The sequence below is a fragment of the Hyperolius riggenbachi genome, chromosome 4 (assembly GCF_040937935.1).
Source record: "Hyperolius riggenbachi isolate aHypRig1 chromosome 4, aHypRig1.pri, whole genome shotgun sequence".
Lineage (NCBI taxonomy): Eukaryota > Metazoa > Chordata > Amphibia > Anura > Hyperoliidae > Hyperolius > Hyperolius riggenbachi.
The window spans coordinates 38,827,514-38,844,981 of NC_090649.1; the positions used below are offsets into that span (position 1 = coordinate 38,827,514).

General features: G+C 43.9%; 1 protein-coding gene across 17 annotated transcripts in view; it reads right to left on the reverse strand.

The window, feature by feature from the left end:
* OTOF (otoferlin) overlaps positions 1-17,468 on the reverse strand; it is a 500,418-nt gene that overhangs the window by 22,598 nt on the left and 460,352 nt on the right. For 15 of the 17 annotated variants that reach the window (XM_068279952.1, XM_068279942.1, XM_068279943.1 and 12 more), the window contains one exon: positions 11,089-11,187. The exons of 1 other annotated variant lie outside the window; for it this stretch is intronic. In XM_068279952.1, the coding sequence (XP_068136053.1) occupies positions 11,089-11,187 (99 nt within the window). Of the gene's footprint in view, positions 1-10,766; positions 10,866-11,088; positions 11,188-17,468 lie in introns of all 17 variants that reach the window. One more of the 17 variants, XM_068279939.1, reaches the window with a different exon arrangement.

Below are 17,468 nucleotides of genomic sequence, written 5' to 3' on the forward strand. Positions count from 1 at the left end.
TCTTCCATCTGCTGTATCTACCCTCTTCCATCTGCTGTATCTACCCTCTTCCATCTGCTGCATCTACCCTCTTCCATCTGCTGCATCTACCCTCTTCCATCCGCTGCATCTACCCTCTTCCATCTGCTGTATCTACCCCTCTTCCATGTGCTGTATCTACCCTCTTCCATCTGCTGTATCTACCCTCTTCCATATGCTGCAGCTACCCTCTTCCATCTTCTGTATCTACCCTCTTCCATGTGCTGTATCTACCCTCTTCCATCTGCTGCATCTAATCTCTTCCATCTGCTCTATCTACCCTCTTCCATCTGCTGCATCTAATCACTTCCATCTGCTGTATCTACCCTCTTCCATCTGCTGTATCTACCCTCTTCCATCTGCTGCATCTACCCTCTTCCATCTGCTGCATCTACCCTCTTCCATATGCTGTATCTACCCTCTTCCATCTGCTGCATCTAATCTCTTCCATCTGCTGCATCTAATCTCTTCCATCTGCTGCATCTAATCTCTTCCATCTGCTGTATCTACCCTCTTCCATCTGCTGCATCTAATCTCTTCCATCTGCTGCATCTAATCTCTTCCATCTGCTGCATCTAATCTCTTCCATATGCTGTATCTACCCTCTTCCATGTGCTGTATCTACCCTCTTCCATCTGCTGTATCTACCCTCTTCCATCTGCTGTATCTACTCTCTTCCATCTGCTGTATCTACCCTCTTCCATCTTCTGTATCTACCCTCTTCCATGTGCTGTATCTACCCTCTTCCATCTGCTGCATCTAATCTCTTCCATCTGCTCTATCTACCCTCTTCCATCTGCTGCATCTAATCACTTCCATCTGCTGTATCTACCCTCTTCCATCTGCTGTATCTACCCTCTTCCATCTGCTGCATCTACCCTCTTCCATCTGCTGTAGCTACCCTCTTCCATCTGCTGCATCTAATCTCTTCCATCTGCTGCATCTAATCTCTTCCATCTGCTGCATCTAATCTCTTCCATCTGCTGCATCTAATCTCTTCCATCTGCTGCATCTAATCTCTTCCATCTGCTGTATTTACCCTCTTCCATCTGCTGTATCTACCCTCTTCCATCTGCTAGATCTACCCTCTTCCATATGCTGTATCTACCCTCTTCCATCTGCTGTATCTACCCTCTTCCATCTGCTGTATCTACCCTCTTCCATATGCTGTATCTACCCTCTTCCATATGCTGTATCTACCCTCTTCCATCTGCTGTATCTACCCTCTTCCATCTGCTGTATCTACCCTCTTCCATCTGCTGTATCTACCCTCTTCCATATGCTGTATCTACCCTCTTCCATATGCTGTATCTACCCTCTTCCATCTGCTGTATCTACCCTCTTCCATCTGCTGTATCTACCCTCTTCCATCTGCTGTATCTACCCTCTTCCATATGCTGTATCTACCCTCTTCCATCTGCTGTATCTACCCTCTTCCATATGCTGTATCTACTCTCTTCCATCTTCTGTATCTACCCTCTTCCATATGCTGCATCTACCCTCTTCCATATGCTGCATCTACCCCTCTTCCATATGCTGCATCTACCCTCTTCCATCTGCTGTATCTACCCTCTTCCATCTGCTGTATCTACCCTCTTCCATCTGCTAGATCTTACCTCTTCCATGTATTGCATCGACTTACCACCATGTGCTGTATCTACCCTCTTCCATCTGCTGTATCTACCCCTCTTCCATGTGCTGTATCTACCCTCTTCCATCTGCTGTATCTACCCTCTTCCATCTGCTGTATCTACCCTCTTCCATCTGCTGCATCTAATCTCTTCCATCTGCTGTATTTACCCTCTTCCATCTGCTGTATCTACCCTCTTCCATCTGCTGTATCTACCCTCTTCCATCTGCTGTATCTACCCTCTTCCATCTGCTGTATCTACCCTCCTCCATCTGCTGTATCTACCCTCTTCCATCTGCTGCATCTACCCTCTTCCATATGCTGCATCTACCCTCTTCCATCTGCTGCATCTAATCTCTTCCATCTGCTGTATCTACCCTCTTCCATCTGCTGCATCTAATCTCTTCCATCTGCTGTATCTACCCTCTTCCATCTGCTGTATCTACCCTCTTCCATATGCTGCATCTACCCTCTTCCATATGCTGCATCTACCCTCTTCCATCTGCTGTATCTACCCTCTTCCATCTGCTGTATCTACCCTCTTCCATCTGCTGTATCTACCCTCTTCCATCTGCTGCATCTACCCTCTTCCATCTTCTGTATCTACCCTCTTCCATCTGCTGCATCTACCCTCTTCCATATGCTGCATCTACCCTCTTCCATATGCTGCATCTAATCTCTTCCATCTGCTGTATCTACCCTCTTCCATCTGCTGTATCTACCCTCTTCCATCTGCTGTATCTACCCTCTTCCATCTGCTGTATCTACCCTCTTCCATCTGCTGTATCTACCCTCTTCCATCTGCTGTATCTACCCTCTTCCATGTGCTGTATCTACCCTCTTCCATATGCTGTATCTACCCTCTTCCATCTGCTGTATCTACCCTCTTCCATATGCTGTATCTACCCTCTTCCATATGCTGTATCTACCCTCTTCCATTTGCTGTATCTACCCTCTTCCATCTGCTGTATCTACCCTCTTCCATATGCTGTATCTACCCTCTTCCATATGCTTTATCTACCCTCTTCCATATGCTGCATCTACCCTCTTCCATATGCTGCATCTACCCTCTTCCATATGCTGCATCTACCCTCTTCCATATGCTGCATCTACCCTCTTCCATATGCTGTATCTACCCCTCTTCCATATGCTGCATCTACCCTCTTCCATCTGCTGCATCTACCCTCTTCCATCTGCTGTATCTACCCTCTTCCATCTGCTGTATCTACCCTCTTCCATCTGCTAGATCTTACCTCTTCCATGTATTGCATCGACCCACCACCATGTGCTGTATCTACCCTCTTCCATCTGCTGTATCTACCCCTCTTCCATGTGCTGTATCTACCCTCTTCCATATGCTGTATCTACCCTCTTCCATCTGCTGTATCTTACCTCTTCCATGTATTGCATCAACCCACCACCATGTGCTGTATCTACCCTCTTCCATCTGCTGTATCTACCCTCTTCCATATGCTGCATCTACCCTCTTCCATCTGCTGTATCTACTCTCTTCCATCTGCTGTATCTACCCTCTTCCATCTGCTAGATCTTCCCTCTTCCATGTATTGCATCGACCCACCACCATGTGCTGTATCTACCTTCTTCAATCTGCTGTATCTACCCTCTTCCATCTGCTGCATCTACCCTCTTCCATCTGCTGTATCTACTCTCTTCCATCTGCTGTATCTACCCTCTTCCATATGCTGTATTTACCCTCTTCCATATGCTGTATCTACCCTCTTCCATATGCTGTATCTACCCTCTTCCATCTGCTGTATCTACCCTCTTCCATCTGCTGTATCTACCCTCTTCCATCTGCTGTATCTACCCTCTTCCATCTGCTGTATCTACCCCTCTTCCATGTGCTGTATCTACCCTCTTCCATATGCTGTATCTACCCTCTTCCATATGCTGTATCTACCCTCTTCCATCTGCTGTATCTACCCTCTTCAATCTGCTGTATCTACCCTCTTCCATATGCTGTATCTACCCTCTTCCATCTGCTGCATCTACCCTCTTCCATCTGCTGCATCTACCCTCTTCCATCTGCTGCATCTAATCTCTTCCATCTGCTGTATCTACCCTCTTCCATCTGCGGTATCTACCCTCTTCCATATGCTGTATCTACTCTCTTCCATCTTCTGTATCTACCCTCTTCCATATGCTGCATCTACCCTCTTCCATATGCTGCATCTACCCTCTTCCATCTGCTGTATCTACCCCTCTTCCATATGCTGTATCTACCCTCTTCCATATGCTGTATCTACCCTCTTCCATCTGCTGTATCTACCCTCTTCCATCTGCTGTATCTACCCTCTTCCATGTGCTGTATCTACCCTCTTCCATGTGCTGTATCTACCCTCTTCCATATGCTGTATCTACCCTCTTCCATCTGCTGTATCTACCCTCTTCCATCTGCTGTATCTACCCTCTTCCATATGCTGTATCTACTCTCTTCCATCTTCTGCATCTACCCTCTTCCATATGCTGCATCTACCCTCTTCCATATGCTGCATGCCTGCATCTACCCTCTTCCATATGCTGCATCTACCCTCTTCCATCTGCTGTATCTACCCCTCTTCCATATGCTGTATCTACCCTCTTCCATATGCTGTATCTACCCTCTTCCATCTGCTGTATCTACCCTCTTCCATCTGCTGTATCTACCCTCTTCCATCTGCTGTATCTACCCCTCTTTCAAGTGCTGTATCTACCCTCTTCCATATGCTGTATCTACCCTCTTCCATATGCTGTATCTACCCTCTTCCATCTGCTAGATCTTACCTTTTCCATGTATTGCATCGACCCACCACCATGTGCTGTATCTACCCTCTTCCATCTGCTGTATCTACTCTCTTCCATATGCTGTATCTCCCCTCTTCCATCTACTGTATCTACTCTCTTCCATCTTCTGTATCTACCCTCTTCCATATGCTGTATCTACCCTCTTCCATCTTCTGTATCTACCCTCTTCCATATGCTGCATCTACCCTATTCCATATGCTGTATCTACCCTCTTCCATATGCTGTATCTACCCTCTTCCATCTGCTGCAGCTACCCTCTTCCATCTGCTGTATCTACCCTCTTCCATCTGCTGTATCTACCCCTCTTCCATGTGCTGTATCTACCCTCTTCCATATGCTGTATCTTTCCCCTTCCATATGCTGTATCAACCCTCTTCCATATGCTGCATCTACCCTCTTCCATTTGCTGCATCTACCCTCTTCCATATGCTGCACCTACCCTCTTCCATATGCTGCATCTACCCTCTTCTACATGCTGCATCGACCCTCTTCCATCTTCTGTATCTACCCTCTTCCATATGCTGTATCTACCCTCTTCCATATGCTGCAGCTACCCTCTTCCATCTGCTGTATCTACTCTCTTCCATGTGCTGTATCTACTCTCTTCCATATGCTGTATCTACCCTCTTCCATCTGCTAGATCTTCCCTCTTCCATGTGTTGCATTGACCCACCACCATGTGCTGTATCTACCCTCTTCCATCCGCTGCAGCTACCCTCTTCCATATGCTGTATCTACCCCTCTTCCATCTGCTGTATCTACCCTCTTCCATCTGCTGCATCTACCCTCTTCCATCTGCTGTATTTACCCTCTTCCATCTGCTGCATCTACCCTCTTCCATCTGCTGTATCTACCCTCTTCCATCTGCTGCATCTACCCTCTTCCATCTGCTGTATCTACCCTCTTCCATCTGCTGTATCTGCCCTCTTCCATCTGCTGTATCTGCCCTCTTCCATCTGCTGTATCTTCCCCCTTCCATATGCTGCATCTACCCTTTTCCATCTGCTGTATCTACCCTCTTTCATCTGCTAGATCTTGCCTCTTCCACATGCTGCACCCATGTGCTGTATCTACCCTCTTCCATATGCTGTATCTACCCTCTTCCATCTGCTATAGCTACCCTCTTCCATCTGCTGTATCTACCCTCTTCCATCTGCTGTATCTACCCTCTTCCATCTGCTGTATCTACCCTCTTCCATCTGCTGCATCTACCCTCTTCCATATGCTGCATCTACCCTCTTCCATATGCTGTATCTACCCTCTTCCATCTGCTATAGCTACCCTCTTACATATGCTGTATCTACCCTCTTCCATATGCTGTGTCTACCCTCTTCCATATGCTGTATCTACCCTCTTCCATCTGCTGTATCTACCCTCTTCCATCTGCTGTATCTACCCTCTTCCATCTGCTAGATCTTGCCTCTTCCACATGCTGCACCCATGTGCTGTATCTACCCTCTTCCATATGCTGTATCTACCCTCTTCCATCTGCTATAGCTACCCTCTTCCATATGCTGTATCTACCCTCTTTCATCTGCTATAGCTACCCTCTTACATATGCTGTATCTACCCTCTTCCATATGCTGCATCTACCCTCTTCCATGTGCTGTATCTACCCCTCTTCCATATGCTGTGTCTACCCCTCTTCCATATGCTGTGTCTACCCTCTTCCATATGCTGCATCTACCCTCTTCCATGTGCTGTATCTACCCTCTTCCATATGCTGCAGCTACCCTCTTCCATCTGCTGTATCTACCCTCTTCCATATGCTGCAGCTACCCTCTTCCATCTGCTGTATCTACCCTCTTCCACAAGCTGCATTGACCCACCACCCTGTGCTGTATCTACCCACTTTCATCTGCTATATCTACCTTTTTCCAATTGCTGCATCTACCTTCTTCCACATACCACATCATTGCTGGCTACATCTACAGCTTCTATCTGCTATAATATGTACCTTCTTCCATGTATTGCATCTACCCTCTCCCATTTGCTGCATCTACCCTCTTCTATGTACTCCATCTACTCTCTTGATTTAGGAACATTCTTGATCTCGTGGAAGAAAAAACATTGCTGATTAAAGTTTCAGACACTTTGAACATGGTCACGACATGAACATGCAACACACAGAGATGCACACGGACAGGAAGCTACATGCACCACACAGGAAAGGAACGGACACATGGACAGAGACCTTGTCAAGTGAAATAAGTGTATTGTACACATTAATGAAGGGAAAATATCAGCCAATGCAGCATGCAGATATGTCCGCTGATGCAGCACCTTCATCGTCACAGCTAGATGTCTCCACAGACAGCCTCGTTGTTACTGCAGGGTTCACGGAGGCGTGTGATAAGTGTACCTTCTACCCATAGGCTGAGAAAGCGGCCATCTTGGAGTCAACCGCATCCTCACTACCAATCAACTGGCAGCTTGATCTCTAGTGAACAGATATAATCAAGCTAAACTGAGAGGGTGCTTTACAACCAAACAGATTGGCTACCACAGTGATATCTCTTGGTCTTCACTAGAGATGATCGTAATCTGCTAATTCTGATTACGAATTATGATAAATTTCACGTACATTTTCACCATTACGGCCATTGCGTAATTATGATTTGGACATTCAATTGATTTCATGTATTACAGGGTGGGGCATTTATATGGATACACCTTAATAAAATGGGAATGGTTGGTGATATTAACTTCCTGTTTGTGGCACATTAGTATATGTGAGGGAGGAAACTTTTCAAAATGGGTGGTGACCATGGTGGCCATTTTGAAGTCAGCCATTTTGAATCCAACTTTTGTTTTTTCAATAGGAAGAGGGTCATGTGACACATCAAACTTATTGGGAATTCGTAATTTTGTGTAAATAAAAATAATAATTTTTTTTAAAAAGACTGTCATTTTGTCTTTTTTTGTTTTGTTTCAATAATTTTTTATTAAGTAACCATTAATAAGGAACATAACAGGTTTGTCTTTTTTTTTAGTTTAAAAAACATTTTTCCTTTACATTTTTAAAATCGATTTTCTCAAAAACTACAACAACGTTTTGAAAATATTTTTTGTTATTTATTCCTACTCTTCTTCTGCACACATGTAGCGATTATTTTTGACAATAGCATGTATGGGGGTTTTGCTATGAACTGCTAAAGTTGGCACAAAATTATGCGAAAATTATGCGAAATTACGGTTCCGGATTACGTTTACAAACAAAATTAATTGCCATTTTTTCCCCACATTTTTCATTTCAATTTTGCATTGTAATTGCGAATTACAATGCGAAATTACGATTATGCAAAATTCTAGAAGCAGCTACCACTGTGTTGTGACTAGATGTTGGTGCACCAATAGGCTGTTCCTCTACTGATCCAATCATTCTTATTTAGCGCAGGGTTATGCAAATGTTTCCAGTCTAAAAATTGACTAATCATATTCCACCTTGGCAGAATTGGTCCATTTTCAGAGCTGCAGACATTTGCATACAGAATTTGCATAATCCTGTACCGACTCGGAATTCTTAGAATCTCATTGCCCATCTCTACTTAAATAATAATCAAGCTGATCTCTCTGGAGAACTGGCTGGCAACTTTAGCAGTGTTGCTTGCACATTTTGGTCAAAGTAATTTTTGCATCGAAAATGCTATTTTTGATTTTGAGAAAATATTTGCGAAAATACATTGTATTTTTGAAATATGGACAATTCTCAAAAAATTGGTAATTTTACTGCAAAAATTCACGGGAACCATTAAAATCATATATTTTTAGAGTGAAAATTTGTGAAAAATGCAAAAAAAATCAAAAAGTTACTACAAAACGATTTTTTATGGTATTTTTGCTCAAAGCAGGGCTGTGGAGTAGGAGTTGGAGTCGAGGAGTCTGAGTCGGGGCAATTTTGGGCACCTGGAGTTGGAGTTGGAGTCGTTGATTTCATAAACTGAGGAGCCGGAGTCGGGAGTCAGATGATTTTTGTACAAAATCCACAGCCCTGTTAAGTATTAGAGTAAGGAGTCGGAGTTGAGGAGTCGGAGTCGGGCCATTTTGGGTACCCGGAGTAGGAGTTGGAGTCGGAGTCGTGGTTTCATAAACTGAGGAGTTGGAGTCGGAAGATTTTTGTACCGACTCCACAGCCCTGGCTCAAAGGTTGAATTTTATATTATTTTTGCGAAAATTAATGAATATCGCGTTTTTGCTCATCACTGATCTTTAGATCCTTGTGGAATCATAAATTAAACCATTTGATGTATTACTGCTAGCAAGCTGAATTATTGCCTATGTCCTAAAAAATCCATATTCCATGGTGATATCACTATATTACTGATATGACAGGCTAATTTTCTCAGTGGCTTCAAAAACAAAATGTTTGCCTTAAGGCCGATGCACACCTAAAAGTACTAGCGTAATCGCAAACGCTCAGGGCTTTTAGAAGTGATTTTTCAAAGCGATTCTAGGCATGTGCCTAGCGATTTTCTAGTTATGCCTAGCGATTTTGGGGGCGTTTTGGTGTACATTTTTTTTTTACAGTAGAGCTGAAAGTGTACAGATTGTTTAAAAAAAAAAACCGCTTAGAAAAACCCTCTGTTCTAGTGCTTTTAAGAGCAATGTTCCACTTTCCTATACTTAACATTGAAATCAGCAGAAATGCTGCAGGACCCGCATTTGCATTTGGGAAAAAAATTACATCGCTCTGGTTTGATCCATCCCATTCAAATACATTAGCCAAGCGCTTTTCAAAGCACTAGTGTTTTCAAAAGCGCTCTTGGCACCAACCCTTAAGGATACCAGAAGCACAAAGTGGCCAACATCTCTGAAATGCTGGTCAAACCCACATGATGGCAATCTCCATTCGGTATGGTTAGCAGGAACACTTAAAAACCCTCTCAGAAACAAGGAGGAGTAGAAGGCACTTACCTGGAATTTAGGATCGCAAAACAAAATCCCATTTCATACTGTGCAAATAAAAGCCCTGTAACTGTTAAAACCTTTTGGTGCAAACACATGAATCACACTGTATGCAGACACACCCACTCCTGGAGACATCACCAGCTGGGGGGATTGTGTGGTGGAACCCGGGTAAGAAAGATCTCTCCAGTGCTGAGGGGGAATAGTCAGTTACCAAGACCAGAGATCCTTTAGGGATTGGAGGTGCCAATTTTCAATTGACCAGGGATGATGTCATTGTTCTTCCTTTAACTACGTACCTAAAATTCAGAACAGACCCTTCAAGTGTTTAAAGTTCCCCCGTGATTCGGATTTTTCTTTATGATTGCGGCTTTGGCAGGTTTTTATTGTTGTCTTCTTCTACACATTTTATACAATGGTTTCAAACCTTGTACTGCTGCAGCTATTTTGTGCTTCATAGAGCTGGAGTGGCTGTAATGAGGGCCTAGACACAAGATGGTCAGAGGGCTTCTACCTACTTCCCCTCCTGACCCCAAATGATCACAAGAAAGGTACATATTGGTATGGAAATTGGAAAATAGGCCATTACAATTTTTAGACAGGGTTTTAATGTTACCAGTCTAGCTTCCACTTAACCTTTTCTCCTAGGAGTTAATTTTTCATCTTCCCTAATAATCACTTTTCTGCACTCTGCAATTGAAAAAGTATTACAAATTATTCTGGGTATTTTTCTTGTTTGCTGGGAGCTTTAAATATAAATTATTGGTAAGGTTTGAAAATATCTCCTTGGTGAAAACTCCAGAGAAAAGTTAATAGGATACATGCCAATTTTTGAAACACCACCGGTCAAGGTCAGCTGAAAACATGGCGTGTCTGTGACCACAGCAGATATGTATTAAAAAAAAAATAGGTCCTTAGGTTCTGCTGCCCTTGGGACTTGGGGCTTCATTTATTAATAGTTCTCTGGACTGAACGGAAATACTGAGTTGAGAATATTAATAATTAGTCATGACTCATGTCGTATGTTTGAGTTTATGGTGGATGATCTTGAACTGTCAATACAAGGAACAACCCTGGAATTGTCTAAGAATATCCTTAAATGAACTTTAAAATTAGTGAAAACCAAACCAATTTGGTGACCTCAAAAACTGAAGAGCATTTTCATGCTGTCAAAAGAACCCAATGGATCCACCACATGGCAACCCAAAGACCAGCTAGAGATGGGAGCGAGCAAGCAAAAGGGTGCAGCAGACCAGTGCAGTTCAGTGCAGTGACACAAGCAGTGATGGGTGACAGGGGGTATGCACAATTGCTGCGCCCAGGAAGGAGGGTTAGTTAGGTTAGAAGGGAAAGGGAGGGGAGGGCGGGCCGTGGGTGGTAGAAGGGTGTGTGGGCCGTGCATCATTACCCCTTGACATAGATGTCTGACATCTTCTCTCCTGTCATGAAAGCATCATCTTCTAGAATCACTTCATCAGTGTTCCAAATAATAACACGTAGTTCAAAACTAGTTGTCAAGAGTGTGACGGTATACACGAGGTAGAGAGATAAAGAAACCAAACAAAAAAAAGGAAGCAAAAAAAGCAAAATTCTGTTATTCACACACAACACAAAAGCATAAAACCGGCAACAACGGCAGCATGGGAACTGGTGTGTGCGCCACAAGTGTACACAGAAGCCCACACACAACACAAAGTCAAGTTTTTGGTTTAATTTTAACTTGTACGTACCCCCTTACAAATATGTCACTAGACTTTTCTCCTGTGAAGTAATCATCATCTTCCAGGATTACCTCATCGGTATTCCAAATTATCACTCTAAGCTCGTATCTGGCAAGGAGATAGTGAGACAAGTGAGAGCTGGGCACACGGATTTGGGGTAGTTAGGGAATGGTTCAGAGATGGTAGGGAAGGGGGGATCCATCTCCTTTGTTCTGGAATCCTGAATCCAGCCAGTTGATGGACAGATGTCCAGGAGAAGCTATCATCTTCTTTTTTTTTTAAGATGATGGACATTTAGTCTCATAGAGTTAGTCAACTGGAGGAACTATTTCATCTGCCAGAACATTGTGTGGCGAGTTCAGAGTGATATTAAGATGTCTAAACATACTGCTACTATAACAAGGCAATACAGGAACAAACAAACAAACACAGAACATTTATATCGCGCTTTTCTCTTGGTGGACTCAAAGCGCCAGAGCTGCAGCCACTAGGACGCGCTCTATAGGCAGTAGCAGTGTTAGGGAGACTTGCCTAAGGTCTCCTGCTGAATAAGTGCTGGCTTACGGAACAAGCAAAGCCGAGATTCGAACCCAGGTCTCCTGTGTCAGAGGCAGAGCCCTTAACCATTACACTATCCAGCCAACAAACGCAGTAGACAACACATTACCATATTTGTCAAATGTGCATTGAATTCCTAGATGTGGAACATTGCAGTTGATGTCCTAAGATCCTCCTAAGCTAGGGAACACTGGAGTATATAAGTTACTGAGCAAATATCAAATATTTCTCTGGTATTAGGTGGTACATTTTTGCATCTTCTGATCTGGGTCGAATAAAGCCAATTTTGATAAATCCAGGCTATCCATGAGTTATCAAAATAAACTCATGTGTTGAGTGCTACACCATGGGGGCATAACTATATCCCCTGTGATCCCCGCCATTGCTGGGGGCGCCAGGGACTGGGGTTGGGGGCCCGCTCCTGTACAAGCTTCTCTTCACTGTACAAGCACCGTACAGCACTATGCGACTTCACTTCTCTCTCTGTATGTCATGTGACATTAAAGAGACTCCGTAACAAAAATTGCATCCTGTTTTTTATCATCCTACAAGTTCCAAAAGCTATTCTAATGTGTTCTGGCTTACTGCAGCACTTTCTGCTATCACCATCTCTGTAATAAATCAACGTATCTCTCTCTTGTCAGACTTGTCAGGCCTGTGTCTGGAAGGCTGCCAAGTTCTTCAGTGTTGTGGTTCTGTGATGCATCTCCCCCCTCCAGGCCCCTCTCTGCACACTGCCTGTGTATTATTTAGATTAGAGCAGCTTCTCTCTTCTCTCTTGTCTTTTACAAGCTGGATAAATCCTCCTCTGAGCTGGCTGGGCTTTCACATACTGAGGAATTACATACAGGCACAGCTGTCTGCACTCTGCAGGAAGAAACAGCCTGACACTTCAGTGGAAGATAGCTGCAGGGGGAAAGAAACATACAAATGATCTCTTGAGATTCAAAAGGAAGGGTGTATACAGCCTGCTTGTGTATGGATGCATTTTCTATGTGTGGACATACTGTACATCAATCTACTTCCTGTTTTGGTGGCCATTCTGTTTGTTTATAAACAAACTTTTTAAAACTGTTTTTAACCACTTTTAATGCGGCGAGGAGCGGCGAAATTGTGACAGAGGGTAATAGGAGATGTCCCCTACCGCACTGGTATGTTTACTTTTGTGCGATTTTAACAATACAGATTCTCTTTAAGGAGAGAGTTGCAGGGTGCTGTACCGCACTTGTACAGTGGAGAGGAGCTGTCCTATCACCGTAAGCCGGTAATGTATGGCTCCTCACCATAAGAAACAAATTTCCGGCACTATCACCAGGCTAGTCTTCAATAGGTTTAATGGTATCAACAAATCTTCCATCCATTTCAAACATTGTAGGATACACTTCACATACCCATATGATCTTTCTACCGTGGGGCAATGTGGGAGCAGCGGTCCGCCTGACGACCGTTTCGCTTGGTGTAAGCTTCCTCTGAGGCTCCGTGCGCAGCAAAGACACCACTTCCGTGTTCTTTTAAACTACCGGGCGTTCGCTCCATATACTGGGCCTGTCACGCCGCTTCCGCATCCCTTCCTGCGTCCTTGCGTCAGCGCGCATGCGTACATTCGTTTGCGTGTCACGCGTACGTTCGGCAGGAAGTAACATGCGTTCCACAGTGGGTCTTTGTACATCTTTTCTTTGTGACATACAAATAGACCACTTTGAATCATCTTCCAATTTTTCATCACACTTTGTCTTATTTCTTTGTGCATTGGAGTGAAATCGAAGACAAGGTTCAACCTCTGCCATAAGGTAGTTTTTGCCTCAATGAAGGAACAACAAAAATATGTCCTGATAGCCCCAGAAGGAGAAGCTAGATCCCCTTTTTAAATAATATAGAGGAATAATATATTTAAATATTTTTCTCAAATATATCTCTCTTTTTTTCTTTTATGATGGAATTAATAAAGTATACCTTTTATGTGTTTTTAGTGTAAATAAATATAGGATACAACACGTGAGCCAATTTAATTATTTAGCACCATCTAGTGGTCTATTTGTATGTCACAAAGAAAAGACGTACAAAGACCCACTGTGGAACGCATGTTACTTCCTGCCGAACGTACGCGTGACACGCAAACGAATGTACGCGTGCGCGCTGACGCAAGGACGCAGGAAGGGATGCGGAAGCGGCGTGACAGGCGCAGTATACGGAGCAAACGCCCGGTAGTTTAAAAGAACACGGAAGTGGTGTCTTTGCTGCGCACGGAGCCTCAGAGGAAGCTTACACCAAGCGAAACGGTCGTCAGGCGGACCGCTGCTCCCACATTGCCCCACGGTAGAAAGATCATATGGGTATGTGAAGTGTATCCTACAATGTTTGAAATGGATGGAAGATTTGTTGATACCATTAAACCTATTGAAGACTAGCCTGGTGATAGTGCCGGAAATTTGTTTCTTATGGTGATGAGGTAAATGGTTGTTTTTCTACTTCCTGAGGACATCAAGGGCAGCATACCCTGAACATCAGACCCTCAAAAGATCCCATCCAGAACGATCTAGATATAGCAGTGCCGGTTACTTTCTTCTATTTGATATAATGTATGGCTCCGTATTAAGTACAGGAGCAGATCCCTCTAGGCTGGGGAGACCTAGGGCCTAGCTGACAGATCTCTGCTGGGGGGACCCGGGCTCCACGCGACTGTAATAACACAAACACTAATAGTATTGGACAATATTTAAAGAGAGTCTGAAGCCTGCTAAATTACCTCTTTTTTATGCAGTCCTCTTCAGAATTAATAGTATAGCTGAAATGCCGCTATCCCGCGGCTAAACAAGTGCTGAATCACCCCGAAATCTCGGGGGCAAATTGCAGGGCTCCCTCCAGTTAGAGGCAGAGCTTAGGGCTGTAGCTTTGCCTCTCTTCGCATCAATCCTCACTGACTGCCGCCTCTCCCTCTCCCCTCTCAGTCTTCTTTCACTGAGAGGGGCGGGGGAGAGGCGGAGATCCGCAGGGATTGACGCAAATTGAGGCAGAGCTGCAGCACAACGCTCTGCCTCCCCGGTATTTGGGGGTGATTAAGGACTCGTTTAGCTGCGGGATAGCAACGTTTCAGCTATGCTATTAATGCTAGAGAGTAGAACATAAAAAAGAGGTAATTTAGTAGGCTTCAGAGATAACATCCACGTTTGTTGCATCTTTATGTTCTCCAGTGTTTTCCAGCTCCCAAGAACCTTAGGGAGCCAACCTCATTGGTTTCTCAAATGCAGGTTCAAAGCAGTTTTCCTCAAACTCAACCTCAAGTCTCAGCAACGGTTCATATTTTGTAAATATTCACATAACTTTTGAACGGGGTCGGCTGAGTGTAGCAGAAGTCAAGGAGAAGTAAGTGACCAGTGTAATCAGGTGACACATTTGAAAGCCTCTGAGTTGTGATCAAGATCATGTGTCATGGTTGTGAGCAAATCAGAGATGTTCAGCTCTGTCACCTGATGAAACTGATCACATGATTCTTTAAACATACTGCTACACATGAGGATCTCAAGTAGCTAAACCTCCCTGCTGACATACTGTACTTACAAGTGTTCATACATGTGATGTTACCTGCAACCATGCACTCTTGGTCGGGATTGATGTCATGTTTGGGAAATGCTGGCCTAAACAAAATCTGAACCTTTCTATCCCCCCCCCCCCCCCCCAAAAAAAAGGAGTTATTAATGCTAATATTATTACTATTATTATTATTATTGGGCCTGTGAAGTCTGCTTACCATTAGGACACTTTCTGGATGCATGCAGGTTGGTTTCTGATCAACCAACCCACAAAGAACCCATCCTAATGCTCAATAGATGAGGAATCATGTGGAAATGTCAACATTATATTTGAAGCAAAAAATTGAGGTGGTCACAGGAGTAGCCTTCAAGTATGTAGTAGAAGGCTGAGTTCTTTTGTATTTTGTCTCATGATGAGAAGTAGGTGTCAGCTTGTAGTAATCTGCTCTCGACACTGGCTCTAAATAATTCATGATATTTCAGAAGGTCCAAGGGCTGACTTGCTTGGTTTAGAAATTTTACAGGAAGATTTCAAGGACTCCTGAACTGTTGTGAAATATAAATATCAAAATGCAAGATTTCTATAGAGGATAACAGACTGTCGTGTTGCTCCTCTGAGGCGCTGCTGTACGTGGACATTCATGAGGAGAGAATACAGAACAAGCCTGTTACTGGGAGCTCTCGGATGCTGAGAGAGTGAGCAGTCATTGCCCCGCCCTCTTCAGACTTTCTGTACTCCATCCAGTCATTGTTCTGTCATGAAGTTTCTCCTCCAGTCCTTCTATAAACAGATGCTGGGCACTCCTTTTGGCACTATTGTTACACCGTGCAAAAGGGTTTTCAACTGCAATTGATTTCAGAAAGGGAACTACAACATGCTCAACAGTTTTCCTCGAGTATAGGTAAGTCATGAATACTGTATATCACTGTGGATAACTATTACCTCATACCAAAATTTGGGGCTAAAAGTGGGGAGTCAGGGCCCCCTATGCAGAGTACACACTGGGAGCATACCTGTAACCATAGCTACCTCTTCATTGTGGAGCTCTAGCAGCAATCTCCAGGCTCTCCGAGGTCACATGACCGTGAGCCTGGAGCTCTAGCAGCAATCTCCAGGCTCTCCGAGGTCACATAACAGTGAGCCTGGAGCTCTAGCAGCAATCTCCAGGCTCTCCGAGGTCACATGACAGTGAGCCTGGAGCTCTAGCAGCAATCTCCAGGCTCACCGAGGTCACATGACAGTGAGCTTGGAGCTCTAGCTGCAATCTCCAGGCTCCCGAGGTCACATGACAGTGAGCCTGGAGCTCTAGCAGCAATCTCCTAAGGAGAGAGGAGAGGTAGCTATGTTTTCCAGCACAACCTTTGTATTCCATTTGCAGCCTCTTTCATATGCAGCAATCCCTCTTCCATGTCCAGCCGCCCCTTGGCCAGCTGCCGCCCAAGGCCCGGCCTTGGTGGCCTTCCCAGAAATCCGTCCCTGAACCCAACGCAATACATCTAAGTATGAATCCAGCCTTAGAACTGCTGTGTAACCCAAATGTGGCATCTTAAAGAGACTCTGTAACAAATGTTTCAGCCTTAGTTCTTCTATCCTATAAGTTCCTATGCCTGTTCTAATCTGCTCTGGCTTACTGCAGTCTTTCCTAACTGCACTGTCTCTGTAATAAATCAATGTATCTTTCCTCTGTCCTGTTTGTCGGGCTAAAGCTTGATTGTGTGGAATGTGCAGGGCTGCTTGTGATTGGTAGAAGCGATACACACCCTCTGCAGGCCCCCTGCATACTATGAATGACTCACACACTATGCTTAGCTGAGCCTATTAGAAGCTGGTTAGTTTGTTTGTAAACACTGCCTAAAACTGTTAATTACAAGCCAGGATTGCAGCAGAGAGTGGCAGAAACAGCACAGAGGGGCACAGGAGAAAATAAGCAATAGAATGGTATGCTTTTTATTGTAAGAATATTAGAGTACAGATTCTCTTTAAGTACACAACAGCTCTAAAGACCCAGATTCTTCCCTTTCTCCAGGCCTGACATTTTTTACTTACACAGAAATATATATATATATATATATACAGGATGATTTTAATACTCACATCTGTTACAAAAGGACAATCATACATTTGTTGCTGGGAATGGTAATAAAATGATCCAATATTAAAATAAAAAGATTTTTATTTTTGAACAAAGGGTTCAATTCACTAAGCACAACCACATGCGGTAAAGCAGAAAACTTTATTTTATCGAATATTGTGTGAAGTGCCAGTGTAAAAGGACCCTTCTGTTATGGAAAACTGAAATG